The 26,697-nt window shown below is 38.3% G+C and overlaps 1 protein-coding gene across 1 annotated transcript in view; it reads right to left on the bottom strand.

Moving 5' to 3' along the window:
* Nucleotides 1–260: 260 nt before the first annotated feature.
* LOC127576909 (integrator complex subunit 3 homolog) overlaps nt 261–26,697 on the bottom strand; it is a 55,917-nt gene continuing 29,480 nt past the window's right edge. Inside the window, exons 3-11 of the mRNA XM_052027731.1 lie at nt 14,734–14,880; nt 11,425–11,550; nt 10,805–10,936; nt 8,341–8,478; nt 7,739–7,885; nt 7,042–7,188; nt 3,405–3,545; nt 2,829–2,958; nt 261–383 (exon numbers count right to left, since the gene is read on the bottom strand). Coding sequence (XP_051883691.1) covers nt 2,910–2,958; nt 3,405–3,545; nt 7,042–7,188; nt 7,739–7,885; nt 8,341–8,478; nt 10,805–10,936; nt 11,425–11,550; nt 14,734–14,880 — 1,027 coding nt within the window. The 3' untranslated portion in view covers nt 261–383; nt 2,829–2,909. The remainder of the gene's footprint in view (nt 384–2,828; nt 2,959–3,404; nt 3,546–7,041; nt 7,189–7,738; nt 7,886–8,340; nt 8,479–10,804; nt 10,937–11,424; nt 11,551–14,733; nt 14,881–26,697) is intronic.

Below are 26,697 nucleotides of genomic sequence, written 5' to 3'. Positions count from 1 at the left end.
AAAAAAAATCAAAAGGTCTAAAATGGGACTGGTGAAAACAAGGTTCCAAACTGAGAGGCTGCAACATTGGTTTGAGATCTAAATTGAAGAACAGGGGATCTGAAAACAATATCCAAAAACATGCCTAAAAGTGTAGGCTTGAACTGACTCAATATGCTCAGGACTGATGTAATTCTACTAAGCTAGTTTATGTGTCCAGTTGATTACACAGCGAGTAAAATAGTAATTACAATAAAAGAATAGAGTTAAGATGTCAGTACCTGTCAATAATTTGCTCTTGGGACTCCTGTACAGCTTCAACGTCAGCTTCAGCAGGAACTACAAACAGAGGATGTGGGGAATCCTGTTCTTCACCAGATGCACGTATACCAGATGAAAATACACTAGTGGAGAAGGAAAGACAAAAACATTATGATCTTTACTGAACAAATAATTATGCAAACTGATTCATGGAAGCTTCCCAGCACCACTCCCACTTTACCTAATTTGTAACTGAAAAATTCAAATCCAAGTCTATTTGATGACTCACTGGGTAATTACATCATGAGAATTGTAAAGATTATGTTTTCACAAGAGAATTTGTAACAGCCATGCAAACAACCCAAGTATGAACCAGGCTCAATCCTTTATTCTGTACAGGGTTGTGTATTTGTTTGTTCACTAATGTTTGCAAAAGAATTATTGGTATTACTTCATACTCACTCAGCTAAACTATCAAATGAGGAAATACATCCAACCAACTACCAAGGCAGGAGAATACTATAATTGGTCTCAGCATCCTTTCTTTAGGAAGGGAAAGTCTGCTCCTCATTACTGGCTGGCATCTTCTGTTCCCCTACCTTTCTACCACTAAAAAATCAGACAAAATGACTGCCTGTGATGGCAACATAATTGGAAATACCTCTTAGAGTAAGATTGAAAGAACTTAACAATAGGTCAACAGAAGGAACCAAACTCTCTCTAGCCAAGGAAAAGAGGACAGAAATAGCCTGAATGTAATGTAAATCACTGGTCACCATAAGGATTGTGAATCTGGCCACTTCTATCTAATGAGAGACCTAGCAAATGGCAGCTGGAAATGGAACCGTTATATCTAAAGTAAGGTCTTATGACATAAAGATAATAAGAACAAGAGTGAAAAGCTGACACATTACTGAAATGTTAATCAGGAACCTCAAAAGCTGACCATTCAGATCTGTGTATGTAATATTGTAAATGTTATGTTTTCACAAGAGAGCTAATTTAAATTATTTGCTGCTGTTGAACTAGGGACAGAACACATTAGGCATTGGAGAAATTCATAGGCAGAGAGTCTGAGATCTACTGCAACTCTACATTCCAATATCATTACTGAAGCATTCATTAATGAGTATTTTTATGTATGACATAAAGAATGGAATACATTTTAGGAACAATTTGTAAATGTTTCCTGGCACTAGAGAAAGTACAAACTAAGTTGGACATCTAATGAATGGAAAATATGAAATTAAGGCAGTAACATGTTTAGCCCTTTCAGATATTTGTGACAAATCACTGAAGGTTCAGATTTGGAATTTAATTGAAATTTCCGTTCTTTGGACAAAGTAGACAATACCTGTCAATTTATACCTATGCAGCATAATAAAGTACAGATGGAACTTTGACTCATCTTCAAACTATTTACCACCACAAACACAATTTTTTCAAAAACTGTTGCTCTAATTTGTTTGAATTCACTTACAGATGGGAAAACTATTTTCTCTCTATTTGCAGCTTTTAACCTATTTAAATTTTTTAACATCTGACCTAAAAGCCTGTTGTCAATTTTAACCAGCAGAACTTAATTCCATATCTGCTATGACGGAATAGCTTGCACTTCTACACTAAATTGATAATCATGATAAGTGTTATTCTTTACAGCAAACATCCCTGTATCCAGTCATAGCCAATAATCCAATACTTTTTTAAAAATGAGCAGGCTCAGAACATATGCACATAAATAAATGTTGACCTTCTTGTGCATATTTTCCAAGGAAGTTCCTAAATAAGAAATTTAGTAACGCGTGCCTCCATTATTTACCTTGCTCGATAAAGCAAAAGGTGGGAATCAGCAGAAGCATCTGTGGCTTCTTAAATCCTAGATTACCTCAACTGTGGTGACGTGACTTTAACTATTTTATAGAACTCTTTAAGTGTTGTGCAAACAAGGCACTGACACAAGTCCTGATGTAACACAGGAAACTGTGAGCATCTTATATTCAACTCTTCATGGGGTCTAGATTTGGGAACCCCTACTTTTCCTCACTAGGAACATACATGGTCTGAACCCTGACCATCTCTCCCTTAAATGCCTTTAATCACCCTGATGCTGATTTACCTTTATGGAGCTTTTCTAGTGTACTTCTTCTAAATCCTATCTCGGCCCAAAGAGATTGGTCTTTGCTCAATTTACAACTTTACTTCATCTTTCTTTGTCTTTTGATATGACTAAATATAACTGAATTATGATCCCAAATACTTTCCCACTCTGCCTCCTTCAACTGCCCAGTTTCATTCACAAAAGCTAAGTTCAGAACTGCACCTTCTCTTATTAGTTTTGCTACACATTGATTAAAAACGTTTCCTTGAATGAGCTTTAAGAATTCTCCCCCCTGTAAACTATTGACACTGTTTCTTTTCCAATTAACATTAAGATATGTGAAATCCCCCATTATTTCAACATTTCTCAGATATTTGCCTACATTTTTACTATTCCATCACCTTCTGATTACTTGGAAGGTGTTGTGCACCACCAGCAGTGTGATCGCTCAGTTTCATGTTGAAATTTTCAAAATTCTTTACTTTGTTACCTTATTGGAAGCTGTTCAAGGTTATTCTGGAGAACATCAACATCATCCAAAGGCTTAGTGTACTCAGGGTCTTGTGCAGGTTCAGGAGCAATAGCTGAGAGAAGAAAAGCCTGAAAGGACTCTTCTTTTTCTGAAGCCAAGGAAACACTGTTAAACACAGAATCAGAGATGTCTTGTATAAATGTTCACATGGTTATGTTATGAAAATGGACTTCCAATGACATCAAAGCTACAATATTCCACCAGAGTCCAATTCTATGGTTACAGGCACACTTGCAATGGTAACAAACAGAGATTGACTGAGTCTCTGTAATCCAGGCAAGGTGAAATTGTTATAGCAGTCCTAGTCCAGAATGGTTGAAAACATTCTGTAAAATTATATTGATCATTTTTCCTTGTGCTTTTCATTACATTCTACTTATGCTACTTTGAAAAACCCAAAATAAATGATCTTGAACATGGAACTGATTGCAATCAGTTCAAAGAAAATTAGAGACTACTTTTCAAAATCAGCCTAATGGTGGCTAATGTTTCTCAGCTTTACAGGGAAACTTTCTCCATTCCCCATATTGATACCTTAATGGAGGCTCTTCAAGGTGGGCCTGGAGAACTTCAGCATTATCCAGTAGCTTGGTGTGCTCAGGGTGTTGTGGAAAGGGAGCTGAAACAGGCGGAAGAACTGGAACTGACTCTTCCTTTTCAGAAGTCAAAGGTACACTGATAAACACAGTCAGACACGTATCAGGATAAAGATTCAGGTGACTATTACAACTAATTTACTGTATGATCAAAACTACAGCACAAAAGAAATTGCCACTTTAATAAACATTTTCATATCAATTTTACATTGATGTATGTTGGAAATAAAGCAGAAAGTACTGGAAATACACATTGGGTTAAATAATATCTCAAGACAAATTCAGGTCCATGTTTCATCCAAGATATTACTCTCTTCTTCCTCCCATTACTGATCAGCCCACTGACAAATTTCTAACATTTTCTAATTTCAGGTTATCAACATTGACTATATTTATTCTTCTCTCTGTACTTCCTCTGAGCACCTGTAATATCTGGTAAAATTTGAAACAACCATTATTCACATTGTATTCCATTATATATTGTGTAGGCCTTCCAACATCCAAAAAAGTTAATCACCTGGTTACACTGTGAGGCAAATCATTTTTTCCAGTTAAACAGGCCACAAATTGGTTGCCTTTGAGCTCCTAGAAATATCTGAATGAGCTGAGAAGTGATCAAAGAAAAATAACAAACCTTGATTTCAATTTACTCAGTAATCAGACCTGAGTCAGTGTGGATTCTTCCTGCTGAGACAAAGCGGGGGTACCAGTTCAAGTTCCTCTCCTGACACAGAGGCTTTTTCTGTTCTACATTAACTCCACACACTACCAAACAGTTTTGCAGATCTCTACTAGCCCTCCCTCATCCAGTACATTAGTCTTAAGATCCTCATCCTTGTTTAACGTTCTCTGTGGTTTTGTTCCACCTTACACTCGCATTTTTCACAGTTGCATATCCCAGAATACGACTTCAGCAACCATGCAGACCATTTAACCACCAGAAGTTTTCTACTTGCACTTCTTACAGTAGAAATTAAATATCTTTTTTTCACCTTGATATATGACAGTTTCTTTAAATCGAGTCATCATGTGTGGCTAATTTTAAAATAAACAATTTTCAGATTCCTGCACCAAATTTCTCTCACTACTGATGCAGCAAGTTGAATCATTACAAACTTCATTGAAACAATTCAAGCCTTGCAATTGACTCTGCTTCTGCAAGACTACCAGCTCCTTTTGTCAATCAGGGTGGAGATGTTGAAAATCCAAAACTAATAGTAATCCTTTTCCAGGATGTAAAGGGAACATTTCTGATGAAATAAAGTAGCAGGCTTGAAAATAATCCAGTTTGGAATTCCTGAAAGACTCAAGCCTTGCCTGGATTTTGATGCACAAAACTGAGAGCACACATCAGGATTTCTTTACAGGCAGATGTGGAAATGTAAATTGCTTAGTTGCTGAAGGTACTTGACATTAAGCAACAAGCTGTTTTCTGACTCATAACTTTCAAGTTTTTTTTCCAAGGGTTGAGACTAACAATTCTATTTAAGTCAAGAGGCAAGGTTGAGCTAACTTCCAATATTTTTCTCATTTTGTGGGCAGGACGAGTTTGGCTATCCCACAAGACTCTTTATTACACAAAAGGCAATTACAAAGTCAATGCCTCACCATGGATTATCTTTCAGGCGATTGCGATTGGGAGGATCTCTAGATAAGTTTGCACCTTTTTTACTAAGGTCATACATGAGCCAACATGGCTCACGTTCAGTTAAAAATCTGACACAATAGTTTAAACGTTCAAAAATAAACAGATTAATCAGGCGTTCACTAAGATAGAAATATGAAGGAAAATATATTATTTTTAAATAATATAAAAGGCTTATTTTCATTCTAGCAGCAACACAGAAAACTGGAGGACAGGCAGCATCTATGGAGGGAAATAGACAGTTGGTGTTTCGGGTCAAGACCCTTCATCTGGACTGGAAGATAGAGGGGAGATAGTCAATATACTGGCTAGCTCCCCTCTATCTTTCAGTCTGACCTGCTGAGCTCCTCCATCTTTTTCTGTGCTGCTCTAGATTCCACCACTTGCGGTCTCTCGTGTTTCCACTTTCATTCCAGAGTTGCTTCCCCCGAAGTTCCTTAAGACTACCATGACAAGTTAAATGGTCACTGTGCAGTGTGCCAATGATCTTTCTGGCTGTGAGCCTACAACCCAGAAATGTAATTGACTCTGGTGAGTAACTGAATCAGCCTGCAACAGAGAAGGACCCTTCCATGGCATGTTGAGCTACATGAAGTGCATGAGGGAACTAAAATAAATGCAGGAACTCAACCAGATTCGTGGGCATCTTAGAGGAAAGAGGTATGGGAATGGGGAGGAGGGTGAAGTGATTGATGGGAATGATTGAGTTGGACAAAGGTTACAAGCTAGGGGATGATCAGTGGAGACACAAGAGAGACTGCAGATGCTGGAAATCTGGAGCAACACTCAAAATGCTGGAGGAAGGCAGCATCTATAGAGGGAAATGGACAGTCGATATTTCAGATCGAGATCCTTCATCAGGACTGGAAAGAAAAGAGGGGAGATAGCCAGAATAAAAGGGTGGGGGGAAGGGGTGGAGCAAGAGCTGGCGGGTGATAGGTGGATCCAGGTGAGAGGGGGAAGATAGGCAAGTGGGAGAGGGGGAGAGTGGGAATGACGTAAGAAGCTGGGAGGTGATAGGTGGAAGTGACAAAGGGCAGAAGAAGATGGATAGGAGAGGACAGTGGACCATGGAATAAAGGGAAATAGGTGAGGAGGGGAACCGGAGGAAGGAACGTGTGGGTGATGGGCAGATCGAGAGGGCAGGGGAGGGGAAGGAGAAGGTGATGGGGCCAGTGGGATGAGGGAAGACAAAGGGGGGACAGAGGGGAGTAGTTACCGAAAATTAGAGAAATCGATGTTCATGCCGTCAGGTTAGAGACTACCAAGGCGGAATATGAGGTGCAGTTCCTCTAATCTGCATCTAGCCTCAACCTGCAAGTGGAGGAGACCATGGACGGACATGTCAGTGTGGGAATGGGAAGTGGAATTAAAATGACCGGTCACCGGGAGATCCTGGCTGTTACAGCAGACGGAGCGAAGGTGCTTGATGATCAGTACTGTGTTAGGAAGTAAGTAAATAGTTTAAAGGCCTCCTTGAATCAGGTCCCTGCACAGGACTGTGACCTACGTACCGAGGTCCCCTGGAGGACCTGCAGGATAGTGTGGCCACTCTAACAGAAGTGGTGTCCAGCCAAATGACACTGTGAGACACTAATGCACAAGTATGGAGACCTTCTTGCTTATCTGCACCAGATAAAACCAAAGAAAATGAAGAAAACCAGAATTGTGATTTTATAAACTATGCTATGTCCTGACATTTAGAGTAATTCGATTGCAGAATTGTGACACGATGTAATCTAATTAATTGGTACAAATAATTTTCCTATTTAAGGATTAGGGACAAATGATTTCTAATTTCAGAATCCAGCTACGTTTAGCAGCTGGTATTTTCTTGCATTTCCTTTGATAAATGTTCTTCAGCACTTACTGTGAATGATAAGGTTTTTCAGCAAAAAGTTTAAATTTTTTAAGTTTTGTGGACTGATACCTTAATGAAATCTGTTCAAGGTTCTCCAGAAGAATTTCAGCATCATCCAAAGGCTCGGTGTACTCAGAGTCCTGTGGTGGATCAGGATCAACAGATGCAAGAAGAAAAGCTGGAAATGGCTCTTCCTTCTCAAAAGCCAAGGATATGCTGGAAAACACCGACTTATAAATGAATGAGATAAATAATCATGTGGCTTAGCTAGAAAGTACATCTAATTTAGATTGAGAATTACTACCAGAGCCCAATCCTTTTATCACAAATCAATACTTCCAATAGTAACCGTCAGAAGCAGGAATCATCACTGATCAAGTCCTTTCTAACCGAGGGACAGGGAGATCAGATAAAATGGGCCAATTCTAGTCCTAGCTAAATTGACCAAGGCTGTATCTATCAAAACTCTGCAAAGTAATGTTGAGACTGTTTTCAATATCATGGATTAATAGATTAATATCATCAATACATTCTAATTATGATGACTTGAACATGTCAAGGTTATCAGAGTGAATCTGGCTCAGAGGAAATTAACTGCTGCACTTAAGAAAATCAGCTCATCATCAAGAGGTTTTCCAGCTTCAAGTTTAATTTTCAGAATCTTTTGCTGTTTCATCCCCTTCAATAAATTTTCTTAATTATCACTGTAGCCTAACAGATTTCTCAGCTTCAGAGTTAAATTTTCTAATTTCTCTACATTAAATACCTTAATGGTGGCTGTTCAGGTTGATTCTGGAGAACATCAGCTTTGTCCAAAGCCTCGGTGTACTCAAAGAGTTGTGGAAGATCGGGAGCAACAGGTGCAAGAAGGAAAGCTGGAAATGACTCTTCCTTTTCAGATGTCAGGGAAACACTGGTAAACACAGAATCAGAGATGAGTCAGGATGAACATTCATGTGGCTTAGCCACAAACATCTAGCGACTTTTACAACAGCTCTTGTAATCATAGGCCCAAGTCCAAGGGTAACAATAAGAAATGGGAAATTTCATTTATTGACCCTTTACTAAACTATGGACAGTAAGACTAGTTGTACTGCCCTTTCTGTAGTCTTCACCATCAATTCCCTTCCTTACTGCTGTTTCTAATTAAAGAAAATTCATAAAATGACAGCAGTCATGTCTTCTGGAGCTGTTTCTTTGCAATCCACTTAAGCTGATTTGAACATTCCAGAATTAAAGAAATGATTTGAACATGGGACAGACTGTAATTGTATCAGGGGAATTTGTAAATAGTTCTCCTGAATATTAGCCTTACTGTGACCAACACGTTTCTCAGCTTGAAATTTACTAAATTTTATACACTGATACCTTATTTGAGTCTGCTCAAGGTGATCTGGAAGAACCAAAGGACTGGTGTTCTCAGAGTCCTGAGGAGGATGAAGAGCAACAGGTGCAAGTAGAAATGCTGCAAATGATTCTTCCTCTTCAGAAGCAAAGGAAACACTGCTGAACACAGAATCACAGATGAGCCAGAAAAGGTATTCATGTGGTTTGGCTATGAAAATTAATTTAATGTGTCATCAAAGCTATTGCTCAGAAGAAAGCTGTTTGAACGATCGCTTCCAGATCAATTTTGCATTGAGTTATACATCACAAATAAAGCAGAAAAAGCTGGAAATGCATAGTTGGTTGACAGTAAGGGACAAACACAGGTCAGTGTTGCTGCAGGTTGGATCTCATCCAAAGTATTAATCTTTTTCCCCTGTAAAATTCTAATTTAACCAAAGCCTATTTCTAACAATTTTTGGGATCAGATTAAAATTGTTTCCATTTTTTAATCTTGCAACTTTTCCTGAAATCACCTTTGACCATACTAGGTTTTAACATTTTAGTTGTACATTCTCCAACATTTTGCAGACCTTCTATCCTGATGAAAGTTTAATATCAAGAGGGCACAGGTTTAAGGTGAGAAGAAGGAGTTTTAAAGGGGATCTCAGGGGTAAGTTTGTTAAAAAGAGAGCGGTTGATATCTGGAACACACTGCCAGAGGAGATAGTGGAATCAGATACAATTGCTATGCTTAAGAGGCATTTAGACAGACAGTTCAATAGACAAGGCATAGAAGGATACTGTCCTAATGTGGATAAATGTGTGGATAAATTAGTGTAGATGGCAAAAAAGGTCAACGTGGACATGATGGCCTGACGGGCTCATTTCTGTGCTGTACAATTCTGTGACTTGATGTGATCAGACTTTAAGACATATATGTCTCCAGCTAAACAGCTGGGGATTCAGGCAGTTTTTAAGCCCCTGGAGATGTTGGGTTCTATATGAAATAAAACATGATCTAAAAAATATACAACAGTGGTTTCATCCTCCCTAAATATCAGGATGAGCTTAGAGGCAGAATTTGCCACTATGTCAAATGTAGTGTCAGCTTATGTCCTTCACATGATTTGTGGATGTATTTTATTCAATGTTAAATGCACACTCATCACACAATTTGGCAAACCATTATTGGTTTCCCATCACCCAGCACGTAAATTTAAATCCTCATTGTCATTTTAAGATCTCCCTCTGATTCCTACATGTGCTATTATTACATTTAAATATCAGCACAGTCCTCAAACCATCTTACTCTTACTCCAACTCCCTGTACATAATGCTACACTAGACTAGTATCCAAAGGTCTGGTTTCGGGTTTTAGAGACTTGAGTTCAAATCCCACTGTGGCAGCTGGTGAATTTCAATTCAAATAATGTTGAGAATAAAAAAAAACTAGATTGTGGTAAAAATCCAGCTGGTTGATCAATGTTCTTCTGAGGTGGAAATCTGTTTATAATAAATGCTGGCATAGTAAGCAACATCCAAGTCTATCGATGAATACACTAAATTAAATATGGTCAGTGAACATCTTCACTCGAGTATTCACCCTCTCCAACAATGCAGTTTCCTCCTTGAACTTTCACACTAAAAATTATGTAATTTTAACTCACTTTACTTTCTGCTTTTTAAATAAAGTCACTATTAAAATAACCAGTTTTTAAAAAAAATACTGCAGATCTCTTGCCAACCCTATTTTGATGTGTTGACGCAGCAAGCTTCATCAGTTACTAACTTTAGAGAAATAATTCAAGTTGTGTGATTGATTCAGATTTTATATGGCTGACAAATTCCCTTGGTAATTTTGAGTGAAGATGTTGAAAATACAGAGGTAACGGAAATGCTTTCCAAGATATTAAATGAGCTTTTCTGGTCAAATCAAGAGTCAATGGGAAAATAATCTGATCTGAACATTCCTGGAAGAATGAAACATTGATCTGAATTTCCCAGAAATAATTGTTTTAACTGATGTTGGAAATGAAAGAAACAAAGTTACACATATTTTGTAAAAGTAATTCTAAAAGTATGTACTTTCAATTTAAATTGCTGTCTTTCCATTATTTTTCCTAGTGAGTGAATTAGACTCTCGAATGGACCTCTTATATGCTGAAGATGAACTCTTGATCTCTCAGTCTACCTCATTATGGCCCTTGCACTTTATTTGCCTACCAGCTGTAACACTATATTCTGCACTCTGTTTTCCTTTTTACTACCTCAATGTACTTATGTACGGAATGATCTGTCTGGATGGCATGCAAACAAAAATTTTTCACTATATCTTGGTACATATGACAATAATAAACCAGTTACCAATAGACAGAAGAATTACCTGGATTGTATTATATTGTCATATACTTGTTTATTTCACAAACAAGTTATAGTAATCATGCATTGTCTTCCAACAGATAGTGAGCTGCATTGCAGTTTTCTATATTCTCTACATTGATACCTTAATGAAGCCTGTTCAATGCACTTCTGCAGAGCCTCTGCATCATCCAATGGCTTGGTGTACTCAGGTTGTTGCGGAGGATGAGGAACAACAGGAATAAGAAATGGAACGGACTCTTCTTTTTCAGAGATACTGGTAAATACAGATACAGGAATGTGTCAGAATAGACATTTATGTGGTTTAGCTTTGAAAGCCATTTCAATCAATCATCAAAACTAAAGCATATCACCAGAGCCCAAGTCTGATGTCACACAATCACACTTCTGATGGCAACACTTGAAAATGTGAATCTTCATTGATTTAAGATTTCTATACCCAATTTCAATTTCTATACCCAGAAACGGTGCAAGCAGTGAGAGTGTCCCTAGCTCCTGGAATCCTGGCTTTGGTTGGCTGCCATAATTGGCATATCTATTCAAACAAAATACTGTAAATTTTTACTAAACGTGCTTGCTCTTTACATTAAGCTAATTTAAACATTTCAAAATTAAAGGAATAATCATGACATGATCTGGTCTTGATCAGAGGAAATTAGAGACAATATTTCAGAAAATTAGTCTAACATTGACCAAAAGATTTCTCCACTTGAAGGTTATTTTACCAAATCTTTACACTGGTACCTTAATGTCCGTTCAAGGTGCTTCTGGAGAACTTCAGCATCATTCAGGGGTTGCGTGTGCTGTGGAGAATGAGGAGAAGGTAGAAGAGCTGGAACTGACTCTTCTTTTTCAGGAGCTGAAGATACACTGGTAAATGGAGAAGAGACATGTCAGGATAAACATTCAAGTGGGGTAGCTTTGAAAATTAATTTATTGTATCATCAAAGCAGCTCATAATAAGTGATTATTTTAACAATCTTTCAACTTTTATATTCAAATAAAGAAGGAAATGTTGAATTGCAGAACAGGTTAAGGAACATCTGAAAGGCAAACTCCGAACACTAAAGCAAAAAACTGTAGATGCTGGGAATCTGATATAAAAACAAAACAACTGCAAACATTGCTACAGTCAGGTAGTATCTGTGGATATCAACAGGATTTATAAGATTTGGTGAAAGATCATTCACCTGAAACATTGAGCCCATTTCATTCCCTTTAGCTGCTATCCTGCTGAGTATTTCCAGTATTTTTAATTTTTATATTGTGAAAGCAGTTAATGTTTCTGTTAAATATATCTCATACAAAATACTAATTTCTTTTCCCTTCAAAACCTGATAAGCCCACTTCTAATGTTTTACTCATGTCAGGTTAACGTTACTTACAGAGTGTTTTAATTTCATGCAAGAATTTTTGACCATAATAAACTTTAGCATTTGTTGCACACACTATAATCTATCCACCAATTTGCAACATTCCACCCAGAGGAAAATGTGGTGACAAGCGGACAGGCTTCAAGCCATCAGTCTGGAAATTTGAGGGCTTTTTAAGCCCTTAGCAATGTTCGATCAATATAAACTAAAGTACTAACCAATGGATTTAGGAGACTTTTTGAGATCTCAACCTCTCCAAATGTCAGAATTGGCTAAATGATACAATTCTTGCTGCTGAGGCAATTGAGACATCAGTTCAAGACCTTATCCTGATATCCATGTGTAATTCACTCTCTTATCAGAATCAGGTTTATCACTGTCTTACATTACGTGAAATTTGTTGTTTTGCGGCAGCAGTACAGTGCAAAGACAAAAACTATAAATTACAAAATAAATAAATAGTGCGAAAAAAAGGAACAATGAGGCAGTGTTCATGGACTGTTCAGAAAGCTAATAGCGGAAGGGAAGAAGCTGTTTCTAGATTGTTGAATTGGGTCTTCAGGCTCCTCTACCTCCTCCCTGATGGTAGTAATGAGAAGAGGACATATCCTGGATGGTGAGTGTCCTTAATGGTGGATGCCGCCTTCTTGAGGCATCACCTCTTGAAGATATCCTTGATGGTGGGGAGGGTTGTGCCTGTGATGGAGTTGGCTGAGTCTATAACCCTCTGCAGCCTCTTGCGATCATGTGCATTGGGGCCTCCAGACCAGGTGGTGATGCAACCAGACAGAATGCTCTCCACTATACATCTGTAGAAATTTGTAAGAGTCTTTGGTGACATACCAAATCTCCTCAAACTCCTAACAAAGTAGAGCTTCTGATTCTGATTATTTTAATTTCCAAAAAAATTACGCAGTTCAATTACGTAGGTAGAAAAATCATGGAAAGAATTATATTAAGTTTGGACTTCTGTTTTATTCTTTATTTTCATAGACATATTCATGAAAGCTTACATAAAACAAAAAGTAAAGAGAGACACTTTCAAAAGTTTAGACAGTTGAGACTAAAGTTTAAGGAGATTTGGCATGTCATCGGAGACTCTGATAAACTTCTACAGATGTACAGTGGAAAGCATTCTGACTGATTGCATCACAGCCTGGTATGGAGGCTCCAATGCACAGGAACATAAGAGGCATAAGAGAGTGGTGCACTTGGCCAGTTCCATCACGGGTACAGCTCATCCCACCATCCAGGACATCTACAAAAGGTGATATCTCAGGAAGGCGACATCCATCATTAAGGATCCCCACCATCCGTGCCATACCCTATTTTCATTGCTGTCATCAGGCAAGAGGTACAGGAGCCTGAAAATCCACACCTTAAGGTTCAACAACAGCTTCTTTCCCACTTCCATCAGGTTCTTGAATCCACCTGAAAAACCCTAATTCTACCTCAGACTATATTTCCCTCAACTTGCATGTATGTTTTTATGTTTATTTTGGTTTATTTTGTCATGTAAGTTATGTATAATTTATGTTAAATTAAGTTTATTTAGTTTATGTTTGTCGTGTTTGTAATGTACTGTGCTACTGCTGCAAAAAGCTAATTTTCATGGCATTTATACCCTGGGTATGTATGCCCATTACAATTAACTTGAACTTGAACTTGAACTTGCTAAGAGAGTGATCTAAGCAAAGGGGACTAGAAGAATAAAAATTTAAAGGAATTGAAAGGATATGACAAAGTCCTGTTCCTCCTCACTACCACATTAATGCTTGCCTTGAAAAAGCTCCCCAGCAAATAAGACAAGATTTGCTGGGTTGATTCTTGGAATGATGAAGTTGACCAGGTTCGCCCAATGCTCAATAGAGTTTAGAAGAATGAGAGGTGATCTTAATGAATCTTACAAGGGGCTTGTCAAGCTAAGAAGATCTTTCCTCATATGGGAGAATCTACAAAAAGGGGGCACAGATTCAGAATAAGAGGTTGTCCATTTAAGATGGTGATAAGGAAGATTTTTTCTCTCATAAAGCTGTGAATCTGGAATTCTTTACCTCAGAGAGTGTGGAAGCTGAATCATTGAATATACTTGAGGCTGAGATAGATTTTTGGTCGATGGGGGATTCAAGTGTTATGATACAAAATTGAAGCTGAAACCAAGGTTGCATCATGACCTTATGAAGTGACAGAGCAAACTCAAGAGGCCATACGCTTACTCTTATTTCTATTTTGTACAGCCTCATATCCATCATTCTTTCATGTACATTTCTTACTTCCTTCCACCTTCCTTTTCAAATAATACATTACTCCACCATCAAATGGCATCCCCAGATACACATACACTTACAGCAACAAAAGTCATAAACAGGAACTTTGCTGATCATCTCTTCCTAATCCGGGGAGCAGTTATTGCAGCCAGACACTTGGCCAAGATAAGCAAACCCAAACAGAAGTTGTTTTAATCAGACAGAAGTTCTGCATAATTATGCATATTTTAGTGTGATGTCTTCATACTTTGCTTTTGATGATTTGAGGATTGTACAATTAAAGATTTGGCTTTGAATATGGAATAGGTTGCAATTCAGTGGCAGGAAATAATGAACCAGTTGTTGAAAATCACCTACAAACGAACACATTTCTCAGTTTCAAGTTTAATTTTCTAAATGTTATACACTGATACCTTAATGAAATTTTCTCAGGATACTCCTGGAGAACATTAGTGTCATCCAGTGGTTTGATATACTCAGAGTGCTGTGGAAGATAGGGAGCAACAGGTTTGAGCAGTGGAGCTGGAACTGACTTGTCCTTTTCAGAAGCCAAGGATAGGCTGGAAAACATAAAATCAGAGATGTGTTAGGATAGATGTTCATGTAGCGTACCTGTGAAAATTAATTTACGGTATCATCGAATCTGCAACATAAAGGAGATCAATTTCAGAGGTTTCACATTGATTTCACACATATCTGGAAATGCATAACAGAAAAATTGACATTGAAAGACAAACACGGGTCAATATTTCTACTGAATGGATCACATCCAAAATATTCACCTTTTCCCTGTCAAATTCTGATTGAACTATTGTCCATTTATAACAACTTCTTGTCTCGGATTAACATTACTTGTGTTATTTTTGCTCTTAAGAAGCTGACACGTTGATAAACTTTGAATGATCTATGTCAGTGGTTGCCAACCTTTCTAAATGAAAGCCTCACTTATTCGCACTCAAGAAATTATGCATTCTGCCCCATAAATGCCCGATGATGTCAAGTGTCACTCCTTTTAAGGGAACTACTGAAAGTCTTTTATTGTGGACTCTCTAATTAAATTATGATCAAAGACTCCATGACCAGACCATCCCCAACCCTCAGCTCCCACCCCCTTCCCCCATAATTTTTGGCATCCCTCTCAGCACCCCAGGTTGCAAACCACTGATCAAAATAATCCTCCCCAATATCAGATTTGTCTCTTGCCACTGAAGCAAAGTATGAGTTAAAGCTATTCTGCTGTTCACCCAGTATCCTAACCAACATTTATCCCTTCAAGCATTATTAAAACAACATGAGATAGAAATGTTTTCTCAGTCACGTTCAGACATGCAAAATATTAATGAAATAATGTATACTGCTTGTGAAATGTGATTCCATTGAAATCAATGAAATTGAATTCCAGAAGCAGTGTGTAGTGCACAAACACTACAGTATTGTACGTTTATTGCTTGTTTGTGGGATATTGCTCTGCCTCAGACTGACTGAGGCATTTCATTATAACAAGAAGTACAATTTACTAGAACTTCATGAATGATAAAGTGAAATTGTAAATAGTTAAGGATGCATTCAGCTGCTGTATAAATACAATTTTTCATCTTCCTCCTTCATCTCTAACGTGACTTTTGACTCAGTAACAGTCCGATGAAATTGTTGATAGTGATATCCCTTTGAAGCTTTAACAAGAAATTTTGTCTTTCTGACCAGATGGTACAGGTAAATGTTAAAGTCCTGAAATAATAACCAATTGAACAAAGCCATTGCAATAAGCTGACAGGTCATTTCTATCTGTGGAACCATGTTATGTGCAATGTGTTTGACCATGGCACTCCAAAGGTGCTCATTATATCGAGGCACTTTGAAACATTCTCCTGCTACACTCTTAGTAACTCATTCTTGGTTTAGTAAACAAAGATCCACAACTATTCCCACAATTAAATTGGAGAACTGACTCCCTCTGCCCTCTCTTTCTGGACTGCATTTTTGCAAGGTTCTGTCTACAATCGCTCTGGAGTACTGTTTATAATGGGCTGACACGGTGGCTTAGAGAAGGACCAAGCAGTGTGGGAGAAATGTGCACTAGCTTGTGATTATAGGTAACAAATCATTTCTATCTTTAGCTGAAGCAACAGTAAAGGATTTTAGGGTGGTCATAGCAAACAATCCATTTAGTCCATTTATTACAAACTGAAATGGGATAAATGCACTGAATGTATATTTAAAATAAATAGGCAAGCCTCATCTTCATACAAGTTTCTAGCCAGCAGCATGAGTCATGCACAGTGGCTCCGTAGATAGTGCTGCTGCCTCACAGTTCCAAGAACCTGGGGTTGATCCTCAACTCCAATGTTGACTGTGTGGAGATTGCATGTTCTCCTTGTAAGTACCTGGGTTTCCCCCACATCCCAAAGTTCTGCTGGTCGGTGCATTAATTGGCTAGTGTAAATTATCCCTAGTGTAGGTGGGTGGTAGGAGAAGCAGAAATCGATGGGATTGCTCTGGGAGCCAGCATAGATTCAATCGGTTGAATGGCCTTCTTCCACGTCATGAAAAAAATATGAAAAATTAAATCAACAACGAGCCTTCAGCTGCCTCAATCTTGCAAGTTGGGTTTCATTCTTTAAACTGCTTCATCAATTGACTTTCTCCTCACGTTTAAAAACACACATCTTTTTTATACCTAATATCCCTCTCAATGCTCAGCACATCTATAACACTACCCAAGTCTCATCTCACCTCAGTTCATCCCCTTGAATCCTTCATTCACACCTTTGTTACTTCTTGGCTTTTCCAGCCCTGGACAACCTCCCTCACTCAAGGTAACCTTGAAGTCAAAAAATTACTACCCTGTAACTACTGTTACATTGTCCTGTTCACTGACATTCATTGGTGCCCAGTTCAGCAATGCATCAATCCTAAAATCCCCTGTACTCCCCATTCCCTATGGACAATTTCATCCAAACCTATAACCCTCCAAAAAAAAGATTCCTCTAATTCTGGTCTCTTGAACTACCAATCGTGACCATGTTTTCTCTGTCAAGCTCGTAAACTCAGGAATTCCTTCCTCAAATCTTTCTCCTTACTATTTCTATATCCTGCTTTAAAATGCCACTTACAATTTATTTCTTGGATCAAACTTATATTTTTTCATCTGCTCTAATAACGCCTTAAGTGGCTCAGTACCAATATCTGTATAATAATGTTGCTTTTTGCTTCTTTTCTAAAGTGCAGTAGGATGTTAAAAATACTATATAAATGCAAGTGTTCAATCAGCCTAGAAATAAAGGCATTACGTTCAAAATATGGGTGAATTGGGACTTTGGAAACTGCTGAAGAAGGATTTGAAATTCATTGCATCCTTTTCATTTGATCAAAAAAAGGTTCGGCAATTAACTCGAAAGCTGCTTTGTTCCCTGTGTGAAAGCAAACAAGTGAAAGATCACATGCCATAAACCTTTCAAGTTCTTATGTCATTGGGCAACTAAAGCAATTATGTGCTGCAAATTAATTAATTGTCCAAAAGAGACACTCTATTGCATTTTAATACCAGCTACTAAACTAATCTCCTGAAGCTTCTTCATTACAATAAAAAAACACCTCTGACAAACTAATCTCCTGAAGCTTCTTCATTACAATTAAAAAAACATCTCTGACAAACGGATGATCAACTAAATTGCTTTTGAGAATCAAAGAAACCCCTGGAATTTTCCTTTCAGTCAGTTCAATTGGAAGCATTTACATGGAAGAGAAATAAGTGGCCATGGGCGTTTCTGAAGCTGAAACAAACAAAAGTGTTTGGCTCCAAACCTTTTTGTAAAAAGAGTCACCCGACACTCACACTGCAGTCAAAACAAGAAACGGTAGGTTACCAGTCAATCCGGAAATTCCTGATTTCAGAACAATCCAGGCACGTACTGCCATTTTCTAAAACTCAGAACCGGAACAGCCAACTAACATTGACACAACTTTAGTGGTCATTCCTTTGACATATTACTTTAAATCCATGGATCTACAAATAATTAGAAAAATCACTTCCAAGTCTATTTTCTTGAAAAGTTCATGTGATCAAATTTCAGGAGGTAAATCAGTGTTCTCATCAGGCTGGAGATACAAGAGACTACAGATGCTGGAATCTGAAGCAACACATAAAAAGCTGGAGGAACTCAACAGGGCAGGCAGCAACTACGGAGGGAAATAGACAGTTGATGTTTCGGGTCGAGACCCTTCAATTGGACTGAGCAGTCCTGATGAAGGGTCTCCACCCAAAACATCGACTGTCCATTTCTCTCCACAGTTGCTGCCTGACCTGCTGAGTTCTTCCAGCTTTTTGTATCTTGCTTCTCATCAGTCTGATTTGTTGGCTCCAACAAAGAGAACTCTTGAAGTCAATGCAAAACGTGAAATCCTTCTTTCACATTAACTTCATCATTTCAAAATCGTCCACCATATTGAAACCTACATCAGCATTGTAAGAACTAGTACTTTAACCTTATGTATGTCATTGACGAAAGGCCATGGTGAAAGTATCACTTCCTTGCTTCTGCTTCTTTAAATTCTACTGTAAGCTGTCTCAGGAGATGGATTTCAATCTGCTTGCACTTCTATATCGATGTGGTTGCATCACAATATCATGCTGACCCACAAATCAATTTAATGTACTTATCAGGCTTCAGGGAATCCAGGTATTTCAACAGTAGACGAAAAGATTCAAGAAAATCAATGATGAAATGTTTTGCAGAGTCTGCCTGTAATTTCTGATTTACATTCCACGTGGTGTCAACTTATTGGATGGGCACACTCATAAATCCTTGTACCTAAAATGTTGACAGATTGACAGTGGCCAGGTTGTTTACATTCAGCAAGTGATTCTAGTGCCAGGAAAACTGCGTCAACTATCAATGCTATCCACGAAAATGTAATATCACCTCCAGAAGCACAAAATCCTCTCTATAGACACAGGTTAAGAACAAATAACTCTCGTGTTTAATTGTGCTGCTTGATGCTTTCAGTTCAAGTGAACTTGCAATCCATTTTTAAGAAATTTCAGTAACATAGATTCCTTGATCATTTACCTCATTACATGGAAATGTGTGTAAATTGAATGTTGTGTTTCTATACACCACAACAAACACTTTAGCTTAGAAACAGGATATTACTCTTTTTGGTATCCTCGGTTGTCATTGCATCTTGTGCTAACATTGAATTGGGTCTCACATAACTAAATGTCCAAAAAGATGTTTAAAACTGCATAAGTGTGTTTTACAAGAGCTAAAGTAGGACCAGGGTTGTTCCCCACAGGACCGTGCACAACTCAGACCATCTGAAACACTTTGCTGCATACCAGTTACAAAGGGCATGCTCCCCAGAGAAATAAAAACACTAGCAACTAGCAGGAGATACAAGCAACCCCCAAGGTCTGCCAAGTAGGAGATAGCGCAAGGGACAGAAACGGGGCTCCCATTAATACATAAAGTATTACTGAAGACCCGGTGTGGGGAAAGAGCCCAGGAGAAGTGTTCTGTTTGTCAGGTTGTGGGAAGTGAGACGATGGGGACGTGGTGCAGGAGAACCACTCGGGCCAACTTTGGAAGAGTGTGGCAGGAGGTGGCTGAGCTAGATTCACCATGAATGCAAATCTATGAACCATGAAGTAATGCCAGAAAAAATTTCATGATCTTACCATTGACAATCCACCCCTTCCACAACCATTCTGAGATCAAGCTTCCAAAGCATGATAATGAATAGCTTACCCTATGTCCCTACATCTCCTCCACTTAGGCAAAAGCAGCAAGGAATAGGAGGCAGGCTACCTAAATCAGAGATCACCCAGCACTAGTGGGCAGAGGGCCCACTTCTCCACCATAGAAGGCTGTCAAGGCCAAGACACTGAATACATTTAAGAAGGAGATGATTGTTTTGAATGGCGGAGCAGCTTGAAGGGTTGAATGGCCCTCTACTGCCCTTAATTTTCAATGTTTTTTCAGTTTTTTGTCAGTAAGGATGGAAATAGGCATCATAAAAATACTGATGTAATTATGCATGCTTCTGGTGGTGGGACACCTTCAGGCACACTAATGTGAATAGGAATGCAAGTGCCTGGTCCAATTTTATAATGGGTGTCGTTTTCCTAGAAATCATCACTATTGAGATCTATTTGTGCATAATTTATGCATTAATCAATCAGATATCTAAGCTATTGTTTCAAAACTCCTAAATGTGAAGCATCCTCGGACATCCCAAAATTATATGAGGCAAATAAATTCTTACTAAAGCTAAAATCAATGACGTCTGATTACTTCACATTTTTAACACAGAATTCCATTTTTACTGTGTTAATTGCAATGACTGCTACAACTTGGAGTGAAAAGTAAGTAACCTACTCCTCATAGCAAAAATGCAACAGAATTAGCAGACTGCATCTACAGAATCATGTATCTATTATTCCCTTTTGAAAGCTTACAGAAGACACTGCAAGAGAAAGATATGAGCCAAGCTTGTATTTGTTGGTTCTTTCTACAGGGAGGAAGTAGGGAGCTACACTACTAAAACTCTTCAGTCATTTAACAACTGCTGCTTCTACTGTTCAGTCAAGAACAATGGAAGGAGGTTGGACTTCCTAAACATCCATAGATTTTAATTAAAATCTGCAGCAATTTCCTATTCAATCGGTAAACAAGAAATGTAAACAAAGTGAATCTGTGCCAGCTTCACTGTTCTTTTCCAGATACCCTGCTGTGTTACCAATGCTCAGACTGCCTCCCTTTAGGAATGTTTACGCAAACACTGCTTTTCTCGTTGTCTACTTTCAGATAAGTCTCTAACTTGCAGGCTGACAAAAGGACTCCAGAGTTCACAAGTCTATTGCTCATGTTATTATCATCAATAAATTAGAACACCCCACAAAGTAAAAGATAGGCACGTTGTACTGCATCTCTGAAAAGTTATCTGGTCCTGGAATTTATCACTTTAGGTTTATTGACCCAGGCAACTTAACGAAGCCAATTCTTTATTCCCCATGAAATGTATGCAAGACCTAATTCTGTCTGCAGTTACTATTTCATGCTTAAATGCACAGCAAAACTGTTCCCCATAACATGATCTGCCACACTGCACCACTGGGATAAACTTACTGAGGAGTGCTGAAGTATAAAAAATCTTTTTAAATAGTCTCATGCCATAATTCTGTTGTGCCAGTTTAACTATTTATTACAAACATGCAGAAATCCCATTGTGCTTACCTAGGGACAAGTAAGCCAGATACGTTGTAAATGAAATTGTCTTCTTACAATGGAAGCACTGAATCTCACAGTATTTAGCCCACAAGCAGTAATGAATCCAGTAGCTAATTCTCTAACAATCTGTAAGTGTATTACTATTATAAATAATGTAGAAGGACACTTACAGTCAACCATTTAACAGTTAGTGAAGTCCACATTTTAAGCTGCAATTCTTGAATGAAGTGCATTGAAGAGTAACTCACACAAAAGGCCACTGGCTATAAACTGTAGCCTTTCGACGGAAGCTCCTCCTCTGTTGCATTGTCATCAAAGGTCAGCATCTGACTGACAACCAACAAGTGCAATTCAGACATTTGAAACTAGTGGGGGTCAGCTGGATACAAGTCTATACAGTACTCGTACAGTGGACCCACCCATTTTAATTTACAATTCAGAGCTTGAGACGCAGACAAAAAGCCTGCATATACTGTATGATGTAAGGTTCTGGAAATGCAGTCACAGCATTTACTGGTATAAATGTTTATAATCAGTTACTCCTCGTGTTTTCAACTGAATTATTTTACTGTTGTCTAAAACTCAGTTTACCTATTTGATTGGATTCTGTTTTGTAGTGCATGAAAGTTTGTAAATGTTTTCTTTCTTTTTAATTGTAATACATGCTAAAATAAAATCTCTCTGATTAAAATGAACAATGCCAAGAGTGTAATAATCTATCAGTGTTGTTTCAGCAATAATAATGCACCAGTAATAGCAGGGCAGCTTCAGTTTCCATGGCACTGAGGTGTGACCTCGGCTGTATTTTATAGGTGGAAGGCACAGTAAAGTCTACGAGAGAGAAGGAGGTCAAACTGAAAAGCAAATTAACTCTGAACTTTTCTTAAGTTTGCAAATAAGCTGTTTATTCTAGGAATAGCATCATTTTTAGAACTATTTCTCATTTTAAAGCTATCATTAAATCAAATGATCATTTAAAATAGAAGAAGAAATGCTGACATTGAAGAGCAAAGTGGGTTAGGTTATCCAGGTTTTACAGTACAGTGAACAAGGTGTAGCTGAGGGATTACTAAATTAAAGGAGTAAGATGAAAGCACGGGTCATGCAGCAGTGCTTGCTTCAGACCAACTCTGCCTGCTACCTTTTGGAAATGCAAGATCAAGGAAGCACATTTTGCTAGTTTCTTTAAGCAGTTACTCCAGCAGCTTTTAGAAAATCAGTTTGCTCCTAAAAGCGTAGAAGGATAGGGCCAAGTTTTGATTTATTAAGATTCTGAACCATATGCACCAAACCTATAATGGGAACTGCTTTTTTGAAGCAACAGGGGAAAACATTCCTTTACTTGTGGCTGTCAGTTCAGCAGAATTAGGCACAGGAACTTGTTTCTAAACATTACTCCTGCCTGAGGTTGTTTGATAGATAACTGTATGGACTAGCTGATACTTTCTTTGGCAATCTCTGTGAACATACTGTAATGTTTAATTGACACTTCAAGGCTCTATCATTATTCCAGTTTCTTCATTCTGTGCTCAACATACGCCTATACTGGAGACCTTAACCTGTCATGCTTATTTTGACAAAGATATTTTGTCTTTCGAACTATTTTGAAACAAGAGGATTTCTCTTTCAAATTCAGATTTAAAACAGCTTCATTAGAGTTTCCAACAACAATCCATTTGTTCAGAAAGATTTAATGTCTTATTATTAAGTTAATCAGATATAATTGTTTAACATAGTCATATGATATTTCTTAGTCCATTACTGTAACAGAGACACTAATTAAACAGATTTGTAATGAATGTGCTTAACATTAATATTCACTGCTAAAGAATCTTGGAAAGAAACCTTCAAAACTGTAGTTATTAAAATATTTGCCTGCTTTGGCATGTGGAACTGAGGAAATGTGTTGTTCACTCAGGAACAAAGTAAAAGGCCACGATGATGGACTTTAAAAACCAATAGAAAATTCATTCAAATAATTGAAACAAAGAGCATTTAATCTGAAAGAAACTCTTTCCATTCCTCAGACTGCCTGTTACCACACAGCTACGTTAGTAGTTAGTAGTTAGTAGTTTGTAGTTAGTAGTTTGCACATGACAATTATTCACATGATAGTAGTTAGTAGTTTGCGCATGACAATTATTCACATGATAGTGAATTATAGAAGGCTATTTGACTCCATGAGGCATCACAATTAAACCAAATTCTTCCCTTCCAACATGTCAATGCACAGTTATCTCTTGCATTGTCCACAAACTGCCTATATTTTGCTGCATAAGTGCCAAGAAGCTTGGGATTTCCAGCTTTCACCATGAACACAAAAGTTCCCAAACTTGTCAGCCGCTCTTAGCCAGTCTTTTTCCAATTGCATTCCAGTGTTGCAATAGAGCATAAATTTGCAGTAATTCTCCACTGCTTAGAACTTGCACCACATTAGACCCTACGCAGGAACAGTATCTCTGTTCATCTTAATGAAGAATAATTGTGAGAGGTTAAAATAAATATTATGGTAATTTACATTTTTGAATTAATTTAGTAAATGTCTTTATTGTTTTTTACTGGTTTTAATTTTTTGTATTTTACTTTTTGTTTGAATTGATTTTTTAATGAACAATGTTTAAAATGTTTTAATTGTTTGATCTTTAATAGTTTTTGAATGTTTCTTTACATTCAGGAGAATGTAAATTATTGACAGATTTAACAGTTGGCTAAGCTAAGGGACAAGAATCAATTATGAGCTGTCAAAGAGTTTTCAGCTGTTTCATGGTTGGGGCTTGATCTTACGAGGCATCTAAGGTCCTGCTGATGCATTGGGCGTTACTGAGGATCTGGAATACTTCCGTCAAGAAGCTGACACCAGTACAACTACAAAAGGTAAATTCAAGCTTACAGCAAGGGCATGCGGCAATGGCAGGAAACTCACCACTGAAAGGAAGTTGTGAGAACTAAATTAATTCAGACACTGAACTCAACCATAGTGATCACTGATCTGTTGCAAATAACTCAGCACGAACAAGGATTCAATAATTAGGGTGGTGATATTATCACTTTAGAGTTAACTATTCAACAGAAATACGTTTGTTCAGATGTTCATTTCAAAATATCTGTATCCACTTATCACCTTCATGGAGAAGAGCTGTAATTTCAGTATCCTGCACTTACACAAGTAAGTGATGAATTAGGTTATGAGTAAAAACAGTACCTTGGTCATAATCAGCCACAATGTTCAATGTGAATCGATGGAAATTTCTACCATCCTCAAATTTCCACAGGTTTATTTTATTTGGTCTTTTCATTGTATTTTGCCTACATACAATAAGCAATAGCATTCATTATTTCTTTCCTTTTGTGCATCTTACAGATTAAATTGCTATTAAAATAAACTAATTATTGGACACCATCGCCAGTATCCATCACCACCAACAAATAAAAAAAACTTTAAAATCTTTAAAAAATTGAAAGATGGCTTATTTTTTCCAATTATTTTTCTGATCAAAAAAAAAGTTATTGTAGTTGGTCCCCATGATAGGGGGATGAGCTAGGTCATTGCCATGACTGAATAATGTTGACCAACAATATTTACATTAGCAAGCCAATACATATCTTGAAGGAGAGGGAGATCGATAAGCAGGAGATGCACAAGCCGTTATCTCTGGAGGGTGCAGGATTATAAATCAGCTGGGAGTACATTAGTGCAGTCAAGTTAGGAGACGAAAAATGTATGTAGCAGGTTATCAGTGCTGGAACAGTCTAGTTATGGGGATAGCAATATTCACTGAGTACCCTAGTTTAACTCATACAGGCAGTCCCCAGGTTACGACAGGGTTCCATTCCTGAGAACTGTTCGTAAACCGAATGGTCGGAAATGAACAAAAAGTGTATGGGAGAAGTTAACAGGAACAGCCGTGATGGAAAACAAGAAGACGCAGGAAAAGTGGCCACCAGCTGGCCTCATTGAATCAGTGAGTGAGCGGGTGAGTCTGCTCAGCATCCCCAGCTCTGCTCAGCTCAACCCAGTCCCCTATTCTTGCAGCTCGCTGGGGTGGGGGTGGGGGGGGGGGAGGGGTGTGGTTGGTGGGGGCAGGGGGCAGTGGAGGAGGCGGGGCGGGTGGGGGGTGGGGAGAGAAGGCACACAGGAATGCCCTATTCCCACACGGCAGCCAGCAAATCCATCCCCATCGATCCTGCTAGTCTCCCAAATGCTCATTCATATGTACAGGGTGTCTATAAGTAGGGTGTTCGTAACCTGGGGAGAACCTGTATTTAATTCCCTTTTCATGTATTTTGCAGAAATCACTATTGCATTTGGCTTACACATTCTATCACTGGAAGGCATGCCAGCGGCTCTACTTCATTAGGAGTTTGAGGAGATTTGGTATGTCACCAAAGACTCTTGCAAATTTCGACTGATGTACAATGGAGAGCATTGTGGCTGGTTGCATCACAGGCTCCAATGCACAGCATCAAAAGAGGCTGCAGAGGGTTGTAGACTCAGCCAGCTCCATCACGGACACAACCCTCCCCGCCATTGAGAACATCTTCAAGAGGCAGTGCCTCAAGAAGGTGGCATCCATCATTAAGGACTCTCACCACCTGGGACGTTTCTACCATCAGGGAGGAGGTACAGGAGCCTGAAGACCCACACTAATCGGTTAAGGAACAGCTTCTTCCTCTCCGCCATCAGATTTCTCAACAGTCCATGAACACTACCTTGTTATTCCCCTTTTGCACTATTTATTTATTTTTGTAACTTATAGTAATTTTTATGTCTTTACGTCTTGCACTGTACTGCTGCCACAAAACAACAAATTTCACGACATACGTCAGTGATAATAAACCTGATTCTGATCGCAGAGAATGCAGAGTCTTGTTCAGTCTAATTTCATGTGTGCCCATGTATTGCAAAAATTTTGAATCCAGTAAGCCTTTTGCCTGTCATGTATATCACTAGTTTATGTATCAAACCAATTCCAAAAGCTTAGTCTAAAGGAAGAAAAAGAGAGAGCAAGGCGGAGAAGTTGAGGGGAAGAATCGCAAAGCATAGGGTCACAGCCACCAGTGGAGGTTTGTGTGGCTGGAAATGGCAATAAAATCCCACTTGACGATGTAGGAAAAGTATCTGTCTAAATCAGCAGTAAGAAAATATAT

This window comes from Pristis pectinata, chromosome 12 (assembly GCF_009764475.1).
Source record: "Pristis pectinata isolate sPriPec2 chromosome 12, sPriPec2.1.pri, whole genome shotgun sequence".
Lineage (NCBI taxonomy): Eukaryota > Metazoa > Chordata > Chondrichthyes > Rhinopristiformes > Pristidae > Pristis > Pristis pectinata.
This window is presented reverse-complemented; position numbering and strand designations above follow the sequence as displayed.